At 42.8% G+C, this 23,136-nt stretch overlaps 1 protein-coding gene across 1 annotated transcript in view; it reads left to right on the top strand.

Annotated features, from left to right (window-relative positions):
- LOC124004617 (R-spondin-1-like) overlaps positions 1-22,801 on the top strand; it is a 31,870-nt gene extending 9,069 nt beyond the window's left edge. The window contains 6 exon segments of the mRNA XM_046313260.1: positions 5,418-6,135; positions 8,464-8,513; positions 8,515-8,656; positions 14,264-14,407; positions 15,543-15,749; positions 21,001-22,801. Of these exon segments, the coding sequence (XP_046169216.1) occupies positions 6,036-6,135; positions 8,464-8,513; positions 8,515-8,656; positions 14,264-14,407; positions 15,543-15,749; positions 21,001-21,278 (921 nt within the window). The 5' untranslated portion in view covers positions 5,418-6,035 and the 3' untranslated portion in view covers positions 21,279-22,801.
- The last annotated feature ends 335 nt before the right edge of the window (positions 22,802-23,136 follow it).

Raw genomic sequence — 23,136 nt, 5'->3', positions numbered from 1 at the left:
GCAGTGCTTGATTTAGGCAGGAGATCACCGGAACTTAGAACCGGGCACCTCTGATTTTCTATTGCTTGAGTTCTTGCACCTGTTACAGAATAATATTATTAGCTAAAAAGTATTGCTGAGTCCCTGAACCTAATTCAGTCCAAGTCAAACACTGAGCATAAGTATGTGACTGATTTTAGGACCCCAAAATGTACAGTGTTCTGGGAGTCACAATCAGAACATTGGTTTTGGCTAACCATAATAATCAGGACTATTTGAATGCACTTTTGGTCTCTTGAATGTCATTGAATTAACTTAATTTACATTATGCAATAGAGTATGGTACAGTGTCACTCCATTACTGCTTTACTGAGCTCACATTTTCTTGTACTGCTCCTACCACATTAGCCAGTGAATTAGGCCTCTGAGATCTAAATTACGTTATCTTGACAGGTTCATCGGTAGGTTAGGTTTCTAACTCTGAGCTCTGTGTAGTGGCACTTTCTCAGTTTCAACAAATTCCCAGAGGGCGGGAGCTCCCTTTCACTGGAGCCTGCCTGATTTAATAATTGATTCATCAAAAGGACTTACAAAGCAGGGCATTTGAATCTCCTGACTATTTGATGAGGGAGTTCAGTTCTATTCAGATGAATGGAGCCGGCTGTGAAGAAGGGAACACAGTGCTTGTGTCTGTTTAATGGATGAGGGAACCGAGACAGAGCACATAGAAAACTGTCAAGAAATGGCACTGTGGCCCCAGAGTAGCTCAGTGAGATGTTCCTCATATCCAGAGGACAGGTCAGCTGTCAATGTGGAAGGATGACTCTCATGTTGTCATGTTGTGTGTATTGTGTCCATCTTGCTCTTCATCTGTTTTACTGTCTTATCACTCTACGTATTTTCAAACATCTTTCGTCCTCATATCTCTCTCGCTCTCTCAAACGCTGCACTCTCTCTCTCGTTATCTCTCTCTCTCCTCTCTAGCACCCCTTCTCTCTCTATCTGAGTATCAGTCGTCCGTTGCCACTTCTAGGCTTATTGCCACGCTGTAATATAAAGGTAGGACACGGATGGATGGGACAGAGTGTGCTTCATTGGCAGGTAGTAAAGCGTCGGAGGCGGAGTGCGGTGTGAAACATCTCTTAAATGACTCAGCCCTGGTCTGGACGTGTTGTTCTAGGTTGTTAAGTCCCCTGGTCCAGGACATGTCCCCCTTGCTCTCCAAGCATCCCTCTCAATTAACAAACCTTATCATTTTTGGCTCTTGTCGGTAAATATAGGGGTAGGTGTTGAAGAAATGTCTCTAATATTCACCTCAAAAAGCAAATAAACCCGGGCAGCAGCAGAGGAGAAAGCTGGGGTGCAGGTGGGTGTTTTTGGAGATCATTTAAAAAACGTTTTAAATCCTTAAGCTGGTTAACTGAGATCTTTGACATGGCTTGGCAAGGCTAGTCTGCCTAAAGGAGTATTTAGGGTGTCAAACTGTTTGTCCGTATGCATGTGGACCACACTATGTGCAATTGCCTTCATACTGTGTGCTGCTGTGGTGTGTTAGTGTGTGCGCCTGTTGTTGTTCTGTTTCAGCTTCTTTGCTGTGTGTGTGTTTGAAGTTTGACGTTTTATTAGTCGTATGTACAGGATACACATGGTATACGCCATCCAACGAAATCCTTACTTGCAGGTTCCTTCTTGACAATGCAACAACAATAAGAGCTAATAAAATATGAGAATATGAACATAAAGTAAATGGCTCAGTAGAATATAATACATATTTTAGCATAAGTATAATACACGAGGGCACAATTTACAGTCCAATATTTACACGTGTTTTGGGGAGCAAGTATTTAAATTGTGCAGTATATAGCAATCGTAATAAGGGTCTGGTAGCAGCAGTTGTGATGTGTGTGTGTGTGTGTATAGCATGAATGTGTGTGTTTGTGTGTGTGTGTGTGTGACTTCTTCACATACTAACTCGCCGCAACAGAGGGACCCAGTCAGCGGCCCTTAATCTCAGAGACTCCCCTCGGAGAGACACTCTTATTCATCATGATGGACGAGACCCCTTAATTAAATACTGTCCCTGCTCACATTAATATTGTTTTACAATAGCAAGACATTTTTACACAAATGGGCTCACTGGGGAGGGGCTGTCTGGTCGATCTCAGCCACACTGGCTATCAATCTGGATTCATGTTCTGCCGTGTAGTTCAAATCAAATCCAATGTTATTTGTCACATACACGTGGTTAGCAGATGTTCATGCGAGTGTAGTGAAGTGCTTGTGCTTCTAGATCCGACCGTGCAGTAATATCTAACAAGTAATCTAACAATTTCACAACATCTACCTTATACACACAAGTGTAAAGGAATGAATAAGAATATGTACATACAAATATATGGATGAGCGATGGCCGAACGACATAGGCAAGATGCAGTAGATGGTATAGCGTACAGTATATACACATGAGATGAGTAATGTAGGGTATGTAAACATTATATAAAGTGGCATTGTTTAAAGTTGCTAGTGATACATTTATTACATCCAATTTTTATTATTAAAGTGGCTCGAGATGAGTCAGTATGTTGTCAGCAGCCACTCAATGTTAGTGATGGCTGTTTAGCAGTCTGATGGCATTGAAATAGAAGCTGTTTTTCAGTCTCTCAGTCACAGCTTTGATGCACCTGTACACGATCTCGCCTTCTAGATGATAGTGGGGTGAACAGGCAGTGGCTCGGGTGGTTGTTGTCCTTGATGATCTTTTTCGCGTTCCTGTGACATCGGGTGGTGTAGGTGTCCTGGAGGGCAGGTAGTTTGCCTCCGGTGATGCGTTGTGCAGGCCTCACTACCCTCTGGAGAGCCTTACGGTTGTGGGCGGAGCAGTTGCCGTACCAGGCGGTGATACAGCCCGACAGGATGCTCTCGATTGTGCATCTGTAAAAGGTTGTGAGTGCTTTTGGTGACAAGCCGAATTTCATCAGCCTTCTGAGGTTGAAGAGGCGCTGCTGCGCCTTCTTCACCACGCTGTCTGTGTGGGTGGACCATTTCAGTTTGTCCGTGATGTGTACGTCAAGGAACATAAAACTTTCCACCTTCTCCACTACTGTCCCGTCAATGTGGTTAGGAGGCTCCTTTGTTTTGTTGACATTGAGTGTGAGGTTACTTTCCCGACACCACACTCCGAGGGCCCTCACCTCCTCCCTGTAGGCCGTCTTGTTGTTGGTAATCAAGCCTACCACTGTAGTGTCATCTGCCCCTGAACAGGCAGTTAACCCACTGTTCCTAGGCCGTCATTGAAAATAAGAATTTGTTCTTAACTGACTTGCCTAGTTAAACAATGGTAAAATACAGAGTTCACTGGATTACACTCTGTGTTTTAATTTATCTGGATTCTTTGCACAGCCACTTGAGATTAGGGTCAGAATTGTAGGCTTAACTGCCTGGCGGGGTTGTGGCAGTAATGTAAGAAAAGCATGGTAAGATCTAGCTGGGATTCTTGCAGGTTTGATTCAAACTTTCTTTAGGGACACTATAGTGCGTGTTAGGGACATTCTAGTGTATTGTGGGGATATTATAAGTCATTATAGAATGTTAAAGGATGTCTGCACTTCCTGATTTGGCCTCGTTTTCGATTTAGTTCATTAAGAAATGCTAGCGGCCATGACTGAAGTTGGTTTTGTGGTGTGGATTGATGTGCATGTCTCGTGTTTGTTTGCAGGTGGGAAGAGATAGCTCAATTATTTTTGACAATTAGCTTCAGTTGGCTGGTGTGAAACTGTGGTAAAATTGGCTTGACTTTAGATAGCCTATCTCTGAGGCGCTTTAGCGACCGTCAATAAATTACAATAAATTACACAATGTAAATGAGACAATATTTTCATGTTGCACACCTTTTTTGTTTTTTCATTAAATGCTTTCATTATTTGTATATGAATTTTTAAGTCATTGGAATTTGGAGCAATTGGAATTTTTACATGTTGTCCTATGTACACTTTGTAATTTACCCTATTGTCCCTAACTAGCCCCATAGGGATATCCAAAGTCAAACATGCAGCTAGCTGCACTCCGAATTGATGATTGTGCTGCCAGCTGACGGCATGTGACTAGGATTGAAACAAATCCAACTTTTAATTTCCATTGTGATGCAGTCACAGACACAAGTTTAAAAAACACACAAAAAAACTATGTTTTTATCGAGACTGACTATGACCAAAACGATCCTATTTCCACTTTGTAGTACATTATGACAGTATAATAAATATTTGTGACTCATGTCTATGCCACATAGGCTGTTTTCTGAATGAGAAGTTGCTTTTTTTAGGGGCAGTTTTTTAGGGGCTTTAAGAACTCAGCCAAAATGTCTTTGTAGGCTTAACTCTGTATGATTCACAAGCCACAATAACAGCCAAATATGGCCCTGTTTTGCTGTTTCACCCTTGGGGTAGGAGACCCTGTTTGCACTGTTCCAGACAAGCTATGCCTTATGTTTTCCGTATATGCAAGAGCTGTAAATATAGCTTGACACTATCTGAGAAGATCTCTGCACCACTTGTTCATTCCAAGTGTTTGTAGAAGGACTATTATGTGTTTTTTCATTATTTTACTTTAAGAATGGAGCAAACATATTTTTCAAATCAACTCTCTTCTCCAAAGGCAACTGGATGTGTAGCAAACGACCCAAAACTATTTGTGGTATTTTGTTTCATTGTGCCATAGCTGCTAATACTTTGAATGAATCTGCATCGATTTCAAAGTTTGGAAATGACTGCGGTCCATTTAAATCTGGAATGAAAGTGCATTATCTTATGCTTTGATTTCAGGTCAAAAGACAAATGGACGCTGATTGCCCTAAACAAGTATTTTACTTATCAGATATAATACTGTGTATTTTGGAAATGTTTCAATACATTTTCCCTCAAAGCAGTTTAAAGAACGGAGGAATCAAGTTACTGTTTTTGAATTCCAGTACTTATCATTGGTTCACTGTTGGTTGACATGGTTGGAATTGATATAATTTCCGTTCTTGTTACAAAACCTTGTATCTGTTTCAGTCTTGGCCAAGAGGTGGATTTTCTCTTGACATGCTAACTTAATGGCTTGGTGTTTTAGAGCTCATATCTCATTATTTCTCTCTCCCCATCACACACACCCCTTCCCAACTCCCCTCTGTCTGTCTGTCTGTCTGTCTGTCTGTCTGTCTGTCTGTCTGTCTGTCTGTCTGTCTGTCTGTCTGTCTGTCTGTCTGTCTGTCTGTCTGTCTGTCTGTCTGTCTGTCTGTCTGTCTGTCTGTCTGTCTGTCTGTCTGTCTGTCTGTCTGTCTGTCTGTCTGTCTGTCTGTCTGTCTGTCTGTCTGTCTGTCTGTCTGTCTGTCTGTCTGTCTCTGTCTGTCTCTGTCTCTGTCTCTGTCTCTGTCTCTGTCTCTGTCTCTGTCTCTCTAGCAGGTCCTGGCACAGACAGATGCGTTGTCACATGTAGGAGTCTCCAGCTTTTTTTAGCAGCCCCACTCCTGTCCCTCCCCCCACGCCTCCTCAGAGCATCTTTAATAAGACACATGCTCCTGGGCTCGGGTGCTCATTCACACCAAACGCTCCTTGGCGATCCTCCAACAGGCTGCCTGCTCCCCTGTTAGTCCCGCCGAGTCTTCATGGGTTGAACCAACAGGAGTGCCACACTCTCCTCTCCTCCTTTTTCCACCTCTCCTCTCCTCTCATACTCCACGCATCGCTCCTCCATTACATCGTCAACCGACCCCCCCCACACCACCATTATGGCTTGTGCCCCAGGCATGTTTGGATTTGCAGCCGCAGCAGCATAATCCTCCGCTGAAGGGAGTTGTGGACACAGCAGCCCTTAGAGAGAGAGAGAGACAGTGAGAGACAGAGAGAGAGAGCGAGTGAGAGAGAGAGACCCAGTGGACAGCAGCAGCGGAGGGAGGGAAGCAGCAGGGAGGAGCAGCAACAGCAGCAGAGTGATCCACCTGTCACAGAGTGGAAGGGGCCCCCCGCCTTATCCGTCTGCCTGCAGGGGGGACCCCGCTTGGCCGGTCAGCACCAGGGACTATGCAGCTGGGACTGGTGGCTCTGGCGATGGTCTTTCTCGGATCCATGGGTCACAGCGACAGCGGCCTCAAGCTCTCAAAGGGACAGAGGCAGAGACGGAGTGAGTTACCAAATCCTCAAATCCCTTCCCCTCTTTCACTCTCTCTCTTTCTCTGGTTTCCATGCAGCCACCGAGAGCCACAGTGGTACATTTCTTATAAACATTTAACGGCCGCAGTAAAGATTACATGTTGTTTATTTTTTCTTCCTCCTCATTATTTGTTTTGCCAAGATGGATTATGGTAGCCTCAGCTGTCTTTGAATGACCCTCTTTTCTTCCTCTTTTTTTATGATTTACGCCTCTCTTGATTTATGTTGAGCTTTTATGGGTATTAAGAATGTTTATAGTCGGGTTTTAGGCGGATTCACCCTGGGTTTTACGGCTAGAGCTTCAGCACCACAGTTCTCTCCATGTCTGCCTCTGAGACACTGAGAGGAACAACTCTCGGACACTTCAACTCATGGTTGTTGGACCGTGTTCCATTGTTTGGTTTTCAAGCAGTTTTATAAACACTGTTCTGACCTCATGCACCCACAAATACAGAGCTTACTCTCAGCCTCAGTGTCTGCCCTCAGAGCGGGGTGAATCTCAGTGCAAGGCATTACCACTGGTTTTAATATAATGCCTTTTACCCCAGAAAAGCTTTTAGAGGATACCAGCCTTGGCCCCCCCCCCTCACCCCCACCTCACAAAAACATCCAAGCAGTCAGGAGAGGTCAGAATTGTATTGCGCTTGGCGTTTGGTAAATAATGCTTGGCTTCGGCATGGCTATAGATGTCCAGAGGAAAGGCATTATCAGATGTGTCTTGTTAGAATTGCACAATGGATACCTATTTCTAATGAGCAAAGTGTGTTTTACTGTACCGTAAAAGGCAAGATAGCAATGACCTACAAATCATGTGTCAATTATCATTTAAGAGGCTTATCCTTGGTGAACAGAGTTCCCCCTAAATTTTGAAGTGATTTTAAAAAATGTTTATTTTCCTGGTTATTTAAAATGTACTAGAACACCCTCTATAGAGACTGAGACACAAAGTGAGATTGACACGGCACGGAACCTTCAGTTGGTTTAACCCACAGACTATGTTACCCACTGCTGTTGGCTGGCAGGTAGATAATCACGTTGTTGATGTGTATGATTTAGTGTTATTCATGTTGTTGGAGTTAGGTATTTTCATCACATCATCTCTGTATGTTCTGTGCCGGTCTTTCCTGGTTCGACAACACCTCATCCAGAGGAGTAATACGGCTCTAGCACATGACCTCTAGCAGCAGGGTCAAAAACTGTCCCAACATACTGTCCGAAAACACCTTACACCCCTCCACCTCTGGTTAACTATTGCACAGTGTGATTATTACTTTTTAAAATCATTATTAAAGTGTTAAGAGTCTGGCTGTGTGATAGCTACTTTGGCTGCATCCCCATGCGAGGTCACCATGACTCAGCCATGGCGTAATTGATTTGCGGGGAGAACATTTTTAAAGCTTTTACCATCCCAACTTATCTCTGGGAGACAGGGATGGCAGATTGATTGCAGTGTGAGTGTGTATATATTTAGATGCTGATACCACATAGGCCTGTAAATCAACCCGGGATGACCGCCATTTTGGCACCAAATGGCCCCTTGAAACAGGATGTGCATATTGACACGCTTTCTGAGCAATCATTTAAATTACTGGCTGCAGCAGAGCAGAGTCTCTGAGTTCTAGCCTTTTTGGAAGATGAGGGAATAGGGATATGAAGATATGAAGCATGATCATGGGATTATATGTGGATGAGAGCCAAATGCAGATGGGATGCTTTGAGACAGAGTTTTGTGGCTTAGTACAATTCTTAGATTGTTATATTCAGCTTCATGGGCGGATGGTTAAAACACCAAAAGACGTTCGGCTCTTGGGAAGAGACTTAACGCACTTGTGCGCATTTCCCTTTTTGGCCGGCACGCTCATGTAATTGGCGAGATCCCGATGGCTGAGTCACTTTTCGTTGACCCCAGGGGGCCCCTGCTGTGTGATGTCATGGCATGATGTGGAATCGATCATCGCAGGATGTCAGTCCGAAACACTCGGACTTCTCCAACCAAAATCTGTTTAGGATCTCCGGCGAGCAGTTTCAAGTAAACAGTGAGAAAACTGTTCAAACAAAGATGTTTGGCATGGCCCCTGGTTAGATTATCTGCAACATGAACTACTGCCAGGTTTATGGCTATGTGGTGCAAAAATAGACAAGGGCCATGTCCTCACTGATATTGCCAGTGTTGAATGTAGAGTTTGTCTCCAACAGATAAATACTTATTCACTTTGTGGTAACTGGACCTTATATGCTGGTTTTTAATGACTCTTCTCTTTCTCCCTCTCTTTCTCTCTTTCCCCATATATTTCCACAGTTAGCACTGAGGGGCCACCATCTTGCTCAAATGGCTGTGAGCGATGTTCCCGAATACAATGGCTGTATAAAATGTAAGCCCAAACTCTTCATTCTCCTGGAGCGCAACGACATCCGCCAGATAGGCGTGTGCCTCGCCTCGTGCCCACAGGGATACTTCGGCATGCGGACTCCCGATACCAACAGATGCATCCGTGAGTTTGGATTCTTGGACTTCATTGTTCGTTTTTTTAAATGCATTGTGTCCTAAATAGGGCGACACGTTTTTCGTGACTATGATGTGAACTGACCAGGAAAGCCCCAGTAAGAAGGTTTCCTATATTTGTATTGACATTTTTCGGTGTTGTACAAAAAAAAAACCACATCCAATGATGTTCAAGATATTCCCCAGTACAACATTCATATCATCACAATGTGTCACCATAATGGTAAACACACAATGGGCACTAATGTGGTCCAGTGGTAAGTGAGGTGTAATTTCCACTTTGAACTGCTGTGCCATGTGTGGAAGGAGCTGTCTTCACCACATGACCACAGCCACAGCAATGACATGCAACACAACAACACACTCATAAAGATCAGCAAATAGCATCTGTCAAGCTGGAGATGGGCCTTGAACTGAGACATGGCAGGAACATTATTGTTCTGTTGCAGTAATATTCAGACAGTTTAAAGCTAGACTCAGCGGTAGGACACAGATACAGAAAGTAAACAGCAAATTGGGTCAATTTCCACGACAACTAAGAGCGTTGAATCGTGATGCTCAACCTCCGCTGTTTTTGTGAACAGCGTGAAAGTGAACCTGTGCATATGGGCAGATACTGTGTGTGACTGTGTGAGAGCGGAGTCCTGCATCTCGCTCGTCTCAATATCTGTGCTGCTGCACGTGGTAACATAATTTTGCCGAGTCTACCTTTAAAACTGAATCAAAACAGGACCTTCTATTGTCAAAATTGACTACAAAGTGGAATCATAAAGTCAGTCTCGTCCAATACAGAGATTTGGAAGATGATTAAGGAAGAAAATGTAAGTCATGGAATTAAGGTGTAATTCCCATGGTAAATTTGACTTTGGATATCCCTATCAGTAAATTACACAATATACATGGGACAATATTTTAACATTTCAATAGCTCCAAATGTCAATGAAAGAAATTCATATACAAATATTGAAAGCATTTAATGAGAACTAAAACATGAAAATATTTCCATTTACATTGTGTAATTTATTGATGATCCCTAACTAGCCCGTCAAACCTTTTTTTCAACGGTCGCACACCTGAAGCTAATTGGCCAAAGAAGTTGACTAGCACTAGCTAGCCTTGCCTAATTCCAGACACAAGACCTGGTTAGACTGTTTCAAGTTATCTAGAAAAGTGAGTGACTGTAACTGTGTACTGTTTTGGCAGAGTAAGTGTAGTAACGCTTCCCACATGCGAATACACACCCACATTATACCACACCCATAAGACAACTCTCATTTGGCTTCAGTCATGGCAGCTGCATTTCTTAATGAGCAAGCAAAAAAATGAGAACAAATAAGTAGGTCCAGCCCTCCTTTAAGGGGTGTGGGGTGAAGTAGGGTGGAATAGGTTTGGTATACATGTGTAATGTTTACATTACTCCTCCATGTTGGTTCTGGTGGCACAAACACCTTTTTTTCTGAACCAGGGGTGCCAAGGGCCCGGCTCGTGGTCTGTTTTCTCTTACTTGTGGGTGGAAAACAGGAATGGAAGAAACTCAAAACAAAAGCATTTCTGATGCACTGCTGTTTGTCTGTTTTTTCATGGATGTCTATGTTTTTTATATTTGTCTCGCGAGCCAGGGGTTCATGCCAGTTCACAGTCCATACCCATTGTGTTTTAACATTTATGTATCAAAACATCCATGTTTTTAAAGTAAATGTATATTTTCTGGACACAACTGAGTTATTCATTTTGCATGTTCCCTTGTGAATCATACAACTAACCTTGCCTCTCCAATGGTAAATTAGATCAACTTCTTATTTTTGAGGAAAGTGCGTATGATGATAGGCAATTAGAGCGCAAGGCAGCTTGTAGTCATTATATTTTGTTACAGGAAGAACACGCAGGCTGTTTGGTGTATGCAAGTTGTTGTTTTGTTAGATAGGTTGTTGCAACATCATTTAATACCAGATGTCTGTAATGTTTCGTTTTTTTCTATTACAAACAAACTTCCTAAACGCTGAACTCATGACGCAATACAAATATGGAACTGAAATGGTTCAGGGGTGTTTCCCTTTAGTTTTTTTGCCCTCAGGTCATAAGGTACATATCTTTGAAAACAGAATCATGTTTCATTTGTCACCAAATGGAAGAAATCTGACTGAAAATGGGAGGGAATACCTTGACAAATAAGAAACAGTCCTTTTAGTTTTCTGTTGCAAAACATCTTTTTTTTTTAAAGAACATTACCAAGATTTACTAGTAGTCTTGAAACAAACAGTAGTGTCTTGTGGTTCTCCAGTCAAAAGTTTGGACACACCTACTCATTCCAGGGTTTTCCTTTATTTTGACTGTTTTCTACATTGTAGAATAATAGTGAAGACATCAAAACTATGAAAAAACACACATGCAATCATGTTGTAACCAAAAAAGGGTTAAACAATTCAGAATATATTTTATATTTGAGATTCTTCAAATTAGCCACCCTTTGACTTGATCACAGCTTTGCACACTCTTGGCATCGTCTTAACCAGCTTCATGAGGTAGTCACCTGGAATGCATTTCAATTAACAGGTGTGCCTTGTTAAAAGTTCATTTGTGGAATTTCTTTCCTTCTTAATTCATTTGAGCCAATCAGTTGTGTTGTGACAAGGTAGGGGTGGTATACAGAAGATAGCCCTATTTGGTAAAAGACCAAGTCCATATTATGGCAAGAACAGCTCAAGTAAGCAAAGAGAAATGATAGCCATCATTACTTTAAGACATGAAGGTCAGTCACTACAGAACATTTCCAGAACTTTTAAAGTTTCTTCAAGTACAGTCGCAAAAACCATCAAGCCCTATGATGAAACTGGCTCTCATGAGGACCGCCACAGGAAAGGAAGACCTAGAGTTACCTCTGCTGCAGAGGTTAAGTTCATTAGAGTTACCAGCCTCAGAAATTGCAGCCCAAATAAATGCTTCATAGAGTTCAAGTAACAGACACATCTGAACATCAACTGTTCAGAGGAGACGGTGGGAATCAGGCCTTCATGGTCAAATTTCTGCAAAGAAACCATTGCTAATGGACACCAATAAGAAGAAGAGACTTGCTTGGCCCAAGAAACACGAGCAATGGACATTAGACTGGTTGAAATCTGTCCTTTGGTCCGATGAGTCCAAATTTGAGATGTTTGGTAACAACCGCCGTGTCTTTGTGAGAAGCAGAGTAGGTGAACGGATGATCTCTGCATGTGTGGTTCCCACCGTGAAGCATGGAGAAGGAGGTGTGATGGTGTGGGGGTGCTTTTCTGGTGACACTGTCTGTGATTTATTTAGAATTCACAGAACACTTAACCAGCATTGCTACCACAGCATTCTGCAGCGATACGCAATCCCATCTGGTTTGCGCTTAGTGGGACTATCATTTGTGTTTCAACAGGACAATGACCCAACACTTCTCCAGGCTGTGTAGGGGCTATATGACCAAGAAGGAGAGTGATGGAGTGCTGCATCCAATGGCCACAATCACACAACCTCAACCCAATTGAAATGGTTTGGGATGAGTTGGACCACAGAGTGAAGGAAAAGCAGATGACAAGTGCTCAGCATGTGTGGGAAGTCCTTCAAGACTGTTGTAAATGCATTCCAGGTGAAGCTGGTTGAGAGAATGCCAAGAGTGTGCAAAGCTGTCATCAAGACAAAGGTTGGCTACTCTGAAGAATCTCAAATATAAAATATATTTTGATTTGTTTAACACTTTTTTGGTTACCATATGATTCCATATGTGTTATTTCATAGTATTGATGTCTTCACTATTATTCTACAATGTAGAAAATAGTCAAAAATAAAGAAAAACCCTGGAATGAGTTGGTGTGTCCAAACTTTTGACTGGTACTGTACATACTGAGTTATAAGAAGCACTTATTGCTTTCTTTTAAACAGTGTTTCCCTACTCTTTATCCCTGGTATTTTATAGCTCTTACATTGAGAGGAAGGTGAGATAGCATACAGATTTACACAGCTTCTCCTGGACGAGTTGTAACTATCCAGATGCCTTCGCAGCAGAGAAGCTTACTGTCAATCAGCAGGTTGGAATAAGTTTGGAATAATACTCCTCATACCAGCAACATGGACCGATATAGGGGCCTGTTCAATTAAACAAAGAGTTATTATGCCACATAGCGTTGTTTACACATGTGGCTACCTGAAATCACATTACAAGATACATAATGAGGATCCACCTGAACATATTGGCCTTTGCTTCAAGATATTTATTTGAAATAGCCTGACAAACTTTGTACATGTACAATATGTGAACATGGGCCATAACCTCAGAGCATGTCTGTCTGCTTGGTACTCAGGAAGACGGTTTTGGAAAATAGTCCAATTTGGATAAAAACAACAAAAGTTCTGGCTCACTCTAATCCCCACATTTTTGTTCATGTTTTACTGTCACTTGAAATTAACTTAACCTCAGTCTTTATTGTTTCAATGTTGTCCACTGCATCCCGAAAGGCCGCTGAGCATGCTGGTTAGTCTCCTCAACCTCCTCCTCAAGCCTCTCCGTGGCTAACCTGCTGTTATTATCCAGTCAGCCGCTTCAATTTCGGACGTATCGAAATCCCCAAGATGTCTTGTTAGCCACATGTATTTTACATTAAGGGCTACATTTGTCAAAGTATTTGCTCCGAACATCAGTAACGTCAAATTTAGCTGTCAAGAGCTTAAAGTAATAATTGAGGTTAGGGCATTAAAATCCCAACGAGGATTCTTCCCTTTGGCTCGTTTCGAACTCCTGGCAAGACTCCAGCCGACTAGACATTCTTTATTTTAGTTGTTTATGGGAAAGGTGTCTAGTGTTTTGTGACTGGATACTCACCGATATTCCAACCCAGAGATGTAAGGATTACATCTGTGACCTTCGCTTAGCGTGCCTCTGTCTCCACACTCTGGTTTTGGCAGAGAAAATGTTATTATTTCAGAATAAGATAATGATGGTCGTGAAATAAGGGGGCTAGGAGAAGGGTTGGGATGAGAAAGGGGGGCTCTTGGTAGTCCTCTAAGGTGTCTGTTTTTCATTCTCCCGCGCCCATAATTACCCTCAATTTAAAGTAGTTGCTTGTTTGACTGGGGAAGCTGTGTTTTTAACGAGGCAAAGGTGCGTGGAAATCCGCTGACGTGCTCTCTACTCTTGGCCCGCACCCGACCACCCGCTTTCCAAAACATATAGTCGTGGTATGCATATGCTTTTAAGACATGGGTGTTATTCATGCAAAATCCCCCCGAAGAGTCTCTCCCCATTGTTTTATCACTAATAAATCTCTCATAGTAAATACAAATCAGGCTACATTCTTGTCCTCCCCCGAGGAGAAGAGGATCCCTTAGTGCAGTAGGAAGGCTTCACATTTTTTAAACATACTTTGCTGTTTTTGTATAGTAATACTGTATCATTCTGTATTAACGCGGAAGCTTGAAGCCAGAACAATGAACAGTGGTGTGTTATGCTGTCAGTTAATGCAAAGTGTACATGTATACTATGTTAACACAAGGAATATGAACCATACTAAGTGTGATTTGATTTTCCTCATTCTCTCCTCTCTTTGACTCATGTTTTTGTCTCCCCTTTTCCTTTCAGAATGTAAAATAGAGAATTGTGAGGAGTGTTTCAATCGAAATTTTTGCACAAAATGTAAGGAGGGCTTATATTCACACAGAGGGCGATGTTACCCCAGCTGCCCTGAAGGCCTCAGCACCACCAACGGGACCATGGAGTGCGTAGGTGAGTGACCTCTCACCCCTGACCTCTCTTCCTTTCACCCCCTGCCACAGCTTCACTCACAGCTGACACTGAACTGGATTATGAACAATGAGTTTAAGGGCATATAGCCTTTTGACACATATTAGCTTTTGAATAAGATAATATTACATTGAGTATTAAGCATATGAAGTTGAGTATGATGAGTTTTTGTGGTGAGAGCCTGTCACAAAGTCTTGAATGTTTCTCAGGTGTGGGCTGCATATTTGATCCCATAACATACCCAGTTCACCCTAACCCATCACACATGGTATACTAAATGCCCTTCAGCTATCAGCAGCCAAGTATGTTCTGCCTGTCGGATGAATATCGCCTACCATATGAGAGTTCAGTTCGAGACTTCAGTGACGTGGAGAAGCTGTGTTCCGTTGAGCTCTCTTCCTCCTCTGTTCCTTTCTTCTTCTTTCTCTTTCTGCTGTTTCTCAATCACCAGCGAGCCAGCTGAACTTCGGAGGGAGGCCGGCAGGATCATTTTAGTGATTTCTTTTGAAATTATTTCTGTCACAAGTAAGCAAATATCGCACTAATGGCATTAGTGCTAGCTGGCTGCTCTAGGCCACTTGACTTCTCAGAATGTCAACCCCCAGGTTGACATTCTGGCATTGCCCCTGCTCCCTTACCTTACAGAAAGTGCTCATTCCAGCCGCTCTTGTTATATATTCTCTAATTTCCTTGTTATTGTTTTTGGAAGTATCAAGTTTGCTTGTTTTACCCCCACCCACCCCCCAACCCTTAACAAAAAAGTCAAAATATTTTCCCAGAAAAAGTTTGACATTTCCCCCACAATGGAAACCAGCTCTTGACAGATAGAGTCATGACTTAAGCTCAACATTATGTCACTAGCGGTAAAACAGTGGAGGTCTCTAGATAAACTGGACAGACTTGGTAAGATAGAGGCTTTGCACTTGACAAGGCCAAATGAGTGATGTCTGTTTGGGCTGGATAAGTTCCTCTGCATTACTTTCTCACTGTGAACATGCAAGACCTGTTGCATGTTCTCAGTGAGAAAGTAATACAGAGGGCTTGTTGCATGTGTGTTCTATGTGTGTGCATCTAAAACTGTATTTAACTTCTGTCCTCTTTTATATCCCGTCTGTAGAATGTGAACTGGGCGAATGGAGCCCATGGGGTCCCTGTATGAAGAAGAACAAGACGTGTGGCTTTAAGAAAGGCACACAGACCAGAGTGCAAGAGCTTCTTCAGGCCCCCAGCCCTGACACGGTCTCTGCGTCCTCCCCCCGGCCCTGTGCTCCACAGACTGAGAGACAGAAGTGCACAGTGCAGAAGGCACCATGTGGGAAAGGAGGTGAGCACTAACACATACCTACATTAGGAGAGTGGCAACGAGAGGAAATAGAGTGAAACCGACAATAAATATATGGATGGATAAAAGACAGGAATGAGACAGTAGAGGAAAGATGAAACAAAACAACAGTTCAACACAACTACAGAGTCAATAATATTGTGATCAGCATCTTTTCTGATGAAGTCATAAACTCCCTGTACTAAATAAGATTTTTTTTTCTCTGCAATATTAGAAATGTCCAAAGCAATACACAACACCAAAACCCCTGTATGACCATGACCTGGTACCTCAAAGGTGTTTGTTCAGTAAGGACACGGAGTCTCTGACTGAGAACCATGTAAACAAACATTCCAAAAGAGCCAAACAGGCAAGACAGATGGGAGGGTGCCATGCAGTGCACTGCAGTGTTGGATGACGATAAGAGCTGGAGTTGGACTGTTTGTTTTGAAGCTCTGCGAGGCGCGAGTTTTACACAGTTCTTATCATTCATCTGCCGTCTTGTTTCAGAGCTGGCTCATGTTGCTAAGCTAGCAATCTGCCCGGTAACACTCAATTTGATAACAGCTTAATCATGCTGTAATTAGTACTACTCCGTTGTTGTTCTTTGGCCCATAACACATTTCTAGTTGTAGTTGGTATTATAAGATGGAGTTTATTCAAGTAGTTGAGAAACCAAAAGGCCTCTCCTTTGGTCAGTAAGTGTTTTTATTTGATTATTTTTTGTATTTTACCCCCCTTTTTCTCCCCAATTTCGATCTTGTCTCATCGCTGCAACTACTCAATGGGCTCGGGAGAGCCGAAGTGGTCATGCGTCCTCTGAAACATGACCCGCCTAACCGCGCTCCTAAACACCCACCAGCTTAGCCCAGAAGCGAGCCTCACCAATGTGTCGGAGGAAACACCATTCAACTGGCGTTGGGGGTCAGCCTGCAGGAACCCGGCCCGCCACAAGGAGTCACTAGAGCGTGATGAGACAAGTAAAGCTCCCCTGGCCAAACCCTTCCCCAACCCGGACAACGCTGGACTAATTGTGTGCCGTCCTGTGGGACTCCCAGCCATGGCCGGTTGTGGCACAGCCAGGGAAGGAAACTGGGTCTGTAGTGACGCCTCTAGCTCTGTAATGCAGTGCATTAGACCGCTGTGCCACTTGGGAGGCCCGGTCAGTAGGTTTTAATGAACTCTGCCTTATAAAATAAAACGGACCAGTCAAACCTTTATTGAACAGCATGGCTGGGATACTTAGCTTTGTGATCGACCCAATAAAAAGGTAGAGAAAGGTTTGGAGTGGATTTGTTAATGTTGATTTGAAGTGAAAGGAGTTGTTTTGTATGGCTGACAACGGTGGGCCCATTTGGCCACAGTTTCTATCTCCTAATTTTCCCACTGGTTTTAATCCATGTGAATGTTTTATTTGGTAGCTAATTCATGTACATGTTGAATCAAAGTTGGAAGCTTCCATTTCTTTACAGGGACTTAGTGTGCAGTAAACAAGCAATATTCCCAAACTTTATGAGCGGGTGGTACGCTTATTGGATTTCAGGGCTGCTACTATTTTGAGTAACAGCTTTCAACGAATGTCAGTATACCCATTGTAAAGAATCAATGAAGAATCATGTCAGTTATGAAATATGTAACAGATGGAGTACGTAAATATGCACACAGAAACAGCATTATACAACATTAGATGAAGAAATCCTTCGAGGGAGGATATATTCGAGCTCTTGCTTGTAATTCTTCAGGGAGGAGTGGACTTGCTTCACACTGGACAGGACCAGGACAGCACTGTTTGATAAATGAGAGGCAAATTTACACTGCATGACACCTGCATCCTGGTAAGAATTTCCACCACGGATTGAGAAGAATAATTAACGGTGAAATATTATAAACTGACCCATAAATGTGTAGTGCCGAATGCCAAATTTCTAAACTTAGCGAGTGTTGTGAAAGGAGGGAAAATGAGGGAACGGGATGCCATGTTGGAGCAATAGAGTGTAGTGTGTCAGGACTCAGGAGTCACCCGCATCTTGAAGGAGATTGAGACGTATGATGTGACTCCATTTGTGAAATGTTGACAGTTTGACTTTGAGAGATGATAGCCATTAGCTTCAACTTATTTTCCTTATTCTGGTGTCAGAATACACCGTTGTGAAAATGAGTAAGGATCTCCTGTCAAGGCACATGACAAATACATTTTCTTCTCGTGTGAATGAACTCATAAGCGATGGTTATCATGACCTTGTCTAAGCCCTTTTTCATGTGCTTAAAAAAACTTGCCATGTGCTAAATTAGCGAGGCCGCGAATCCATCTGCAAGACTTGGCCGACGGGGCCGCTGTAAAAAAAACACAGGGGGCAGTGCTTGTATAACACAAGTGATTTACTGGTCTGCAGATCTCACGCTTTGTGTCGATTTGGCCAAGCTCTCCCTTTTTCTTCCTGTAGCTTTTTACAAATGGGCCCACATGAAAACAGAATTTGCAAAATGCGTGATTGCCTTTGTCAGGCCACAGTTGTTTAGCTTGGATGGAGTGGAGCTGCAATCATGGCTGTCACAAATTGATGGAGTCCCCCTCTATCCATTAGCGGGCTTGTCAGGGGACTAATTAAGTCCTTACACAGTGAGAGAATCAGCCCAAGTCCTGCTGTGCACACTCAACAAATGGCCCTTACTTTAACTCCCCAGGTTCACTGACTAAAGCATATTACTCTAAACAGAAACAAATGTCTTCCAAATTCAAATGGTCTCCATTTTGTTTTCATTAGTGGGAGAAATTAATCCCCCAGAAATGGTTTATTTACTCAAGGCAGGCAACACATGCATACTTTACAAAGCTAGATTTCAAATCTTGTCAACACTCCCCTAAGAAATGTGACACAGCCCCCAATGTCAGGAGCCAACTGGCCAATAGGGCCCTATAGTGACAGATGCTTTAATGACTTTGGCCCCTCGTGTCTCAAGAAAAGTTACATCAACTACTTCTAGTTAGTGGACTACTGTATTGGGTCTGCCTCTGCTTGTTTTCTACCAAACAAAGGGAAAGATACTGCACACCTGTGCTCCTGCCAGGTCCTCGTTAAATAAATGATAGGAATGCTTATTGAAAGTCATTTAGTTTCAGGGGTCTCTTTATTCAAAATATGCGCCATTAAATACGTAAATGTTTGCAGGTTTACTGCCAAATAGGTATTTTCATTGGTTTATACTGAGATACATGTCTATAGAGCAAATTTGAGTAATAACAAGGATTTTTGTCTTTGCGTACTTTCAAATACACTCAAATAACAAAGAAATGATATAGAAAACAAGCTAAAAGGAGCATGTGGTGCAGAATGGAGGAAATAGACGTAGGCCTATTACAACAGTTATATAATTAAGCAATAAGACACAAGGAGGTGTTGTATATGGTAAATATACCACAGCTAAGGGCTGTTCTTAGGCACGACGCATCACTGTGTGCCTGGACACAACCCTTAGCCATGGTATATTGGCCATATATCACAAACCCCCGACGTGCCTTATTGCTATTATAAACTGGTTGCCAGCGTAATTAGCAGTAAAAATAACTGTTTTGTCATACCCGTGGTATATGTTCTGATATACCATGGCTGTCAGCCAATCAGCATTCAGGGTTTGACGCATTGCGTTGTGCATAAGAACAGCCCTTAGCCATGGTACAGTATATTGGCCATATACCACACACCCATGTGCCTTATTGCTTAATTATTAACTGGGTGGTTCAATCCCTAATTGCTGATTGGCTGACAGCCATGGTATATCTGACGGTATACCACAGGTATGACAAAACATGTATTTTGACTGCTATAATTACGTTGATAACCAGTTTATAATAGCAATAAGGGTTTGTGGTATATCGCCAATATACCAAGGCTAAGGGCTGTAGACAGGGCACTCTGCGTTGCGTTGTGCATAAGAACTGCCCTTAGCCGTGGTATATTGGCTGTATAACACACCCCTTCCGGGCCTTATTGCTTAAATATTATATTATATCATTAAAGCAAACGAACAAGAATGCTCCATGAGCCTCCTGTTGTCAAACAGTTAGCCTTAGCGAATGCTCTCCAGCCCCCTTAGTGAGTGTTTTGAGTCTCTGTTTCTAGGGAACATGGAGACTCAACACACAAGTTCATAGCAAACATTCCTCAGCCTAACTTCCTAGTTTCTTCTCATCGTGGGAGCACTCATCAGCCGAGTATATACAACCACTGTCTGACACCTGACACAAACATCCATTCCCGTTTATGTGCGTGAAAGGTTGTTCACACCCGCGCAAACACACGAGCAAGCCACACACACACGCACACACACACACGCTGTAATGAGAGCTCTGACGTGTTAACCTCATTGTGGCTTAGTGGTGTAGTGGCATAGCGCAATTTACATCAACAATGTCAAGAGGATGTCAATGAGTGCTCGTATGTTGAACAATCTATAGCTGCATGTACAGGACATGAATGACTCTTGCACCCCACTTCAACAGTGTTGATTTACTTTCATTCCTCTGTTTGATCCTTTCCTCAACGGTGTTTCCATCCCGAGTACCTGGAAAACTACTCTTAATGGATGTTTGTGTTTAGGGAGCAATTATGCACTTAAACTGTGTGACAGGTGGAAGTCCGGACAACAGCCTACAGCGAGAGTGAGAGGAAGAGGAGGGGAAAGACGAGGATGCGGGGGGGGGGGGTAGAGTGGAGAGGGAAGGCAGACGTTAAGAAAGGAGCTCACCTCGACCGGTTCCCAACTGTTTACATGAACTATTATGTTCCATCAGCCGTTGTCTCTGCGAGTGTTAAGATGTGTCCGGCTCAGAGTCGCGGCCGCACTCCTCACAAAGTCTTGATTACTGTTTTCCGGCCTGTCATTGTGGCACTGCTGTGCGTTTCCTGTCAGCCCAATGCAGCACTGTGTTGCATCATGGTGGCATTTATGAAAGGCTCTGGATCCTGAGCTGCATGTCTGGGGCTTAGCGGCAATTAGCCAGTATTAAAAGGGCCTGTTAGGAAGCTAGAAACCGGGGTATCCACACAATGCCACTGAGAAACATGTTGTGAATGTGGGCTAATGGGCTAATGTCAAGGTCTACCAAGCTAATTCTGACTCTACTATACTTAAAACACACACCAAAGCCATCAAAGCTCTGTTTATAAAAGCTGAGCCCAACTACCCTGTTATTTTGGTGTCGTAGTCCGTGTAATAATGCATTTTAATCTGTTATTTTCCTCTCTTTATCCAGATGGGAATAAGAATAAGGGCGAGCGACGAGACCCGCAGAGGAGGCAAGACAAAGAAAATGTCAGAGGCCATGGCCACGAGGGCAAAGAGGGTGGCAAAGAGGCTGGCAAAGAGGGTGGCAAGAAGGGGGGCAAAGAGGGAGGAAAAGAAGGAAGCCGAGAGGGTGGCAAAGAGGGCGGGAAAGGAGGCAGAGAGGGTGGCAAGGGAGGCGGCAGGAGGAAAAAGGGCCAAAACCAGGCCACCACCACGCCCAGTCTTACCCCTAGCACTGTAGCCTAGGCTTTAGTCACGCTGGGACTTGGTGGGGACAAGGAGGGACAAAAAACTAGGCAACACCCACCTGCATTGGCCATTGTTAAGAGACAGACAGTGGACTGAGGTGACAATATCAAACTGATGAAGAAAAGGATTAATGCTGCTATGCATTCTAGAAGATGCTGTAAGAGAACTGGAGGATTGCTGCAATACATGAGGAACAGGACTTGGACTTATCAGACTTGGAGGGAAGAGGGGGAATGTGCACTGTGGAGGGTTCCACTGTAAGCCTTGCAGTAGGGTCAACATGTTTCATTTCACCGCTTCCAAGTTTATCTTAGAGTTGGCAGATGGAGATCCCAGTGGCTGAACAGTGGAAGAAACTGAATATGAATATGAGCATTTCAAGATGGAGGCTTCACAATGATCAAGGATCTCTTCAGTCCATTAGAATCCCTGATGTGCTTTTCAAAATCTATTTTTCATTGTTGACTTGACTCATGTTTTGTGAACGGTAGCAAGTAGATATTTCTAAGGAGATGTTGCTGTAAGTGATATAAAGAAAATGAACAGTATTAAGATTCTTTATTTTAATTATATTTTTTGATGAAACAAAAGAAAGGCACTGGAACAAATGTGTGGTTTTGAAGGAAAACATATTTTAATAAATTTTTTGGTTTGAAGGGAATCCGCTCCAAAACAAACCAGCAACAATACAGAGAAAGTTTAGACGGCTTTAGTTCAAATCCTGATCTGGTGTTAGACAAAGGTTACCCACTTAATAGCTTAGTTCTTAATTTCAAGTAGAATAATGTTTTGGTATCTTCAGCACAAAAAGTTTAGATTAGAAAACTGGGTACGTTGTGTATGTGTGTTGTGAGTGTATGTCTGCGTGTGTCTGTGTGTGCATTTGTGCCTGTCTGTATGTTTACAAAATTTCAACAAAACGTTTTTGTGAAGTAGTGGCCACACAAGCCTATGTATACTTGTGTGGGTGTGGGTATATTGTACGTGTTTCTGCACGTAAGCTTAATGTGTGTGTACGTATCAATCTGGTAGAATGGGAAATTTGATATAGACGATGAGAGAGACCATTGTAAAGGCACAGTTATATATCAACGCATCAATATTTCCATAATCATATGGCTCTGGTTACATGTAAACCCTCTACAGCTGCTCAGTAATCATGTATGTTTGCAACAGGGTCCGACATATCGGTGTTCTGTACTATATACACCTCGGTCAGTGGAAAGAGTCATTGCATTATACAGCTACTTGTCAGCCTGATACGACAAGAGCGACGAAAGTCTTTGTACCATTTGACACTAATCTTTGAGCAACCGCTGTCACGTTTTGTTTAGCTTTCCCTGGGTCTATTTGCTTTACACCAAAAAATATATATTAGCTTCGTGAGAAGGTATACGTTAAATATGTGTTCGTATTGTGGATAGTGGTACTGAAAATGTCAACATCAGTATATCATTGGTATATCTTATTACTTCTGTGAAAGCTTGAATAAAATGCAGATGCAGTAAACATGGCAGACACACTAAGCATGATCATTGTATGTTTTACGGTAGTCAGTCTCTTCCTGTGCAATCAAATATTACTGTGGTCTTTCCATATCCATGTTTCCATTCCCTGTTTGTTCTCCCGTGGTCTCTCAATGGTTTTCACTTGTCACACGTACAGTAGTTGGCCTGTATATGATCTGTATTTGTGTACTATGCCAGTAAGTATACGGTCACCATAATAATTGACACACATATTAAGACGGCCTTTCACATGCTCTTTAAATGTATAATGACAGCACCTGAGGAACTCAACATTCGCGGCATATGTTTGTCATTGCTGTAGGAAGTGCACAAATCTCATGCGATGT

This window comes from Oncorhynchus gorbuscha, linkage group LG19 (genome assembly GCF_021184085.1).
Source record: "Oncorhynchus gorbuscha isolate QuinsamMale2020 ecotype Even-year linkage group LG19, OgorEven_v1.0, whole genome shotgun sequence".
Classification (NCBI taxonomy): Eukaryota; Metazoa; Chordata; class Actinopteri; order Salmoniformes; family Salmonidae; genus Oncorhynchus; species Oncorhynchus gorbuscha.
This window is presented reverse-complemented; position numbering and strand designations above follow the sequence as displayed.